We start from the raw sequence: 4,573 nt of genomic DNA, 5'->3' as shown, positions 1-4,573 counted from the left end.
GGGTCAGTTGTATTCAAAAAAAAAAAAAAAACTAAAAGAATGTGAAAAATCTTGTAGGAGGGATAATATATAATTTAAGAAATATTTTTATTTGAAAAAAAAAATTTAAGAGCATAGCTTAAGAAAATATCTTTATTTGAAAAATGAAATTTAATGGGGTGTTTGGTTGGGTGTAATTGAAATTCAATTATAACACAATTCTTTGAGCTCCAAATTACAGTATTTGGTTAGAAAGAATTGCAATTCTCTCTATTTGTTGAATTGGAATTCATGCTCCCCTATGAATTTCAATCATGATTCCAATTCGACATAGCATGGAAAGAAAAAAAGATATGAAAATGACTTTTTTGCCCTTAGTTATTATCATTATTAGTAAGAATAAGGGTCAAACAGGTCATCCAATTATACAGCAAACTGCAATTGGGTCATCAAACTCAAAAAAATTGTGATTAGGTCTTCGATGAACACAAAATTCATGCAATTCAACATTAAATGACTTGTTGACCTTGTAATATGCTTACGTGTAAGTTACCGAATTAAAAAAAAATTATTTTAAAGAATTTAAATAAAATAATTATTTTAGTTATTAAAAAAAAACAAACAAACAAACAAGCCCACCCCTACCTACTTCTCCCGGCCGGAGACGAAGAGACTGGAGACAAGAATTTGGAAAATCTGTGCCTATGTTCATTCTCACGTGTGGCTCTTATTTACCTCGAACCTTAACCTCAGCAAAAGATTGAAACTTTGAAACCCAAAACAATTACATTAATAACTAATTAATTTACTAGAAAGGGTTGGATTTTGGAAATAGAACCTTGGAAAAGGTGGGGGAACTTGGAACGGCAAAGAATGAGAGGGGATGTGCTTGTTTCTTCTTCTTCTTCTTCTTCTTTTTTTTTTTTAAAAAAAAAATTAATAATTAATTTATTTAAATTTATTAAAATAAAAATGTAAAAAATAATTTTTTTTTTCAAATCGGTAAACTCGGCATTAGTATATTATCAGGTCAACATGTCATTTTAAGTTGAATTGCATGAATTTGTATTATTCAATGACCTAATTGCAAATTTTTTAAAATTCGATGGTCCAATTGCAGTGTACTGTGTAGTTGGATGGCTTATTTAACTATTATTCTTTTATTATTATTATTATTATTATTGTTGTTGTTATTGTTATTACAAAAGACATTTTAGTCTTTATGTCAATTATTCGTTCCTACCAATTAAACAATGTAATTCATTTTTTCTACTTTATTCTCACCTTATTCTTTCCTACCGAATTACAATTTTTTTCCTCCATAATTCACTCATCCCAACCAAACGCCATGTAAGAATGTAACTAAAAGATTGATATGGGATAGAAAATATATAATTTAAACAATATCTTCATTTGAAAAACAAAAGTTAAAAACGTAACTTTATAAAGTATCCTTGTTTGAGAAATGAAATTGAAGAACATAATTGAAAATAATCTCTTTATTCGAAAAACGAATTTTAAGAAAATAACTCTAAAAAGTATTCTTATTTGAAAAATGAAATTTAAGAGCGTAAGTGAAAATAGTATGTTTATTCGAAAAATGCAATTTATGAATGTAAAAAATATTGTGGGAGGGATAATATATAATTTTAAAAAATATCTCTATTTGAAAATAAAATTAAGAGCGTAACTGAAAAAATATCTTTATTTGAAACACAATTTAAAAAAGTAACTGAAAGAATGAAAAAATTTCATTGGTGGGACAATATATAATTTAAGAAATATCTTTATTTGAAAAACAAAATTTAAGAACATAACTTAAAAAAGTATCCTTATTTAAAAATTGAATTTTAAAGACGTAACTAAAAGTAGTATCTTTATTTGAAAAAGAAAATAAAATTTAAGAACGTAACGATAAGAATTATAAAAATATCGTGAGTGGGACAGCATATAATTTAAGAAATATATTTATTTGAAAAGATAAAATTTAAAAACGTAACCGAATAAAGTATCCTTATTTGAAAAGCGAAATTGAAGAACGTAATTGAAAATAGTATCTTTTATTTGAAATGAAAAATGAAATTTAAGAATGTATGTAACTGAAAGAATGAGAAAAATCTCGTGGTTGGTACAATATATAATTTGAGATATATCTTTATTTAAAAACAAATATTAAGAACATAACTTTAAAACGTATCGGTATTTTAAGGGCGGAATTTAGGGTAACGGAAAATAGTATCTTTATTTGGAAAAGAAAATTTAAGAACGCAACGGAAAGAACGAGAAAAATCTCATGAAACGGACAATATATAATTTAAAAAATATATTTATTTGAAAACGAAATTTAATAACCTAATTGGAAAATAAAATAAAATTGTTTAACATATTTCAAAGTCTTTATAAATAGTGGCATGCAAGTGATGTATTGCAACAATTCAACTTGCCCTATTTCCGGCCTCAATATAATCCCTCCGCCAACTTTTTCTCTGCTTTCAACCATGGCCGGAGCGACCGATGGGATCACCCCTATGGATTTCAACAACGCCGACCAACTTCCCGGCTCCCACATCTGGGTCGACACCGCCATCAACACTTCTCTGACCCCCAAATCCATTCCCGTCATCGATCTTAACGACCCGCAAGCCGTGGAGCAAATGAAAGCGGCTTTTGAGAGTTGGGGCTTTTTTCAGCTTCTGAACCACGGCGTTCCATTGGCGCTTCTTGCCCAAATGGAGCAGCAGATGCGGCGCTTCTTTGAGTTGGAGGCGGAGCAGAAGCGCCGCGCTCTGCGCTCGCCCGACAGTAACACCGGATACGGCATCGTCCCCAGTTCGCGCAACTTTAACAGTCGAATGTGGGGTGAAGGATTCACCGTCGTGGGATCGCCGCCATTGGAGCATGCACGCCGGGTTTGGCCTCAAGATTATGTCCATTTCTGGTATATATCTATCTAAAAACTAATAAATAAATGTGTATATATTATTATTACTTTTATTTAGATTTTAGATATTTAAATTAATAATAATGTATATTTATATTATAGGAAATAACTAACATATAAGTACAATATATAATGTATATATATTATTATTATTGAAGAAAATTAGAAAATATATAGTGGATGTATGTGCATGATAACAATAATGGAAAAAATAATAGAAGTTATAACGGTAATGATATGTTTGTCTAATATATTGTAAGGTATAACTTTTATAGCATAATGTACAAAAAAAACTTAAAACGAAAAAAAACGGACATAAATGAAGGGTATAACCTTCATCCACAGTTATTATGTTTTTAGATATATATATGCTGAAATGATGATATTTACATTGTTGATTAATTTGTTCGTTTCAGCGATGTGATTGGGAATTATCAAGAACAAATGAAGGCCTTGTCTGAAAAGATTGTTGGTTTACTCTTTAAATCATTGGGCCTATCTGGTGAAGATATGGAATGGTTTAAGCCCGATGGGCTCCCCGAATCAACTGCATCAGTCCTACAGATTAACTCGTACCCAAAATGCCCAGACCCAAACCGCGCAATGGGCTTGGCCCCACACACGGACTCATCCCTTATAACTTTACTATACCAAAGCGGCACTACTCAAGGCCTCCAAGTGTACAGGCCCGATCTCGATTGGGTCAACATCGAGCCCATTCCCGACGCAATCGTCATCAACGCCGGCGACCTGACGGAGATAGCCTCTAATGGACAGTTCAAAAGCTTGTTACATCGGGCCATTGTGAGCAGGGACTATCACCGCATCTCCATTGCTTATTTCTATGGCCCAAATATGGATGTCAAGATTTTACCGCCACTTAAATTGATCAAAGACGGTGATTTTCCCGTGTTTCGGACCATATCATGGAAGGAGTACCTTGCTGTTAAGGATGTGCACTTTTTCAAGTCCTTGGAGTTGATTCGTTTCAATTCAGCTGCTGAAGAAACCAATGGTAATGAGGCACCACTCGGGAGCGAAGTGGAGGAAGCTGTGGAAGCCTAGAAATAAAATGCATAATTATTGTCATTATTATTATTATTATTATGAATATGAATTAGAAGGGGTTGGATTTGTCATGAGCGTATTAATATTAATAATAATGGTTTCTATTGGTGTTTGATGTCGTACTTTATGTATTAAATATTTATTTTATATTATCTAAAATTTTCAAAAGCAGACCTTGGAAGGCAAAGGTGATCCCGGGGCAAGCTCATCTTGTGTGGGCAAGTTTCATTTTGACCTTTGAGACACTTGTATCAATTACCGGATACAAATTGGGTTCATATAATAACATTAACTAATTAAGTTATATAATCAAACTATATCAAACAATTTCTAATTTTTCTTTCTGTGTGACAAAAGTTGAAATCGTCAATCCCAAGCAGGCATCATTTAATTAAGAGGTTGCTTCACGCTGTGGTTGGTGAGATCAAATAAGTCTTTTGTGAAAATTTTTATCTCTGTCACTAGTTGAGTTGCTCATGTGGCATCTAATTTTTTTTTTTCTTTCCTTACTGGAGAGTTTGGTTGCGAAGGGAAAAATAGGAAGGAAAACTATTGTAATTCTATAAGAAATGAATAATAAGAAAT

At 31.8% G+C, this 4,573-nt stretch overlaps 1 protein-coding gene across 1 annotated transcript; it reads left to right on the top strand.

Moving 5' to 3' along the window:
* Window positions 1–2,432: 2,432 nt before the first annotated feature.
* LOC116013011 (gibberellin 3-beta-dioxygenase 3-like) lies at window positions 2,433–3,985 on the top strand. The gene is made up of 2 exons (XM_031252674.1): window positions 2,433–2,917; window positions 3,337–3,985. Exons 1-2 carry the CDS (start codon window positions 2,478–2,480, stop codon window positions 3,983–3,985), a joined length of 1,089 nt encoding a protein of 362 aa, XP_031108534.1. The 5' UTR covers window positions 2,433–2,477.
* Window positions 3,986–4,573: the final 588 nt, after the last annotated feature.

Source organism: Ipomoea triloba, chromosome 3 (genome assembly GCF_003576645.1).
Source record: "Ipomoea triloba cultivar NCNSP0323 chromosome 3, ASM357664v1".
Taxonomy (NCBI): Eukaryota; Viridiplantae; Streptophyta; class Magnoliopsida; order Solanales; family Convolvulaceae; genus Ipomoea; species Ipomoea triloba.
The sequence above is the reverse complement of the archived record's forward strand: the minus strand, read 5'-3'. Positions and strand labels throughout refer to the sequence as shown.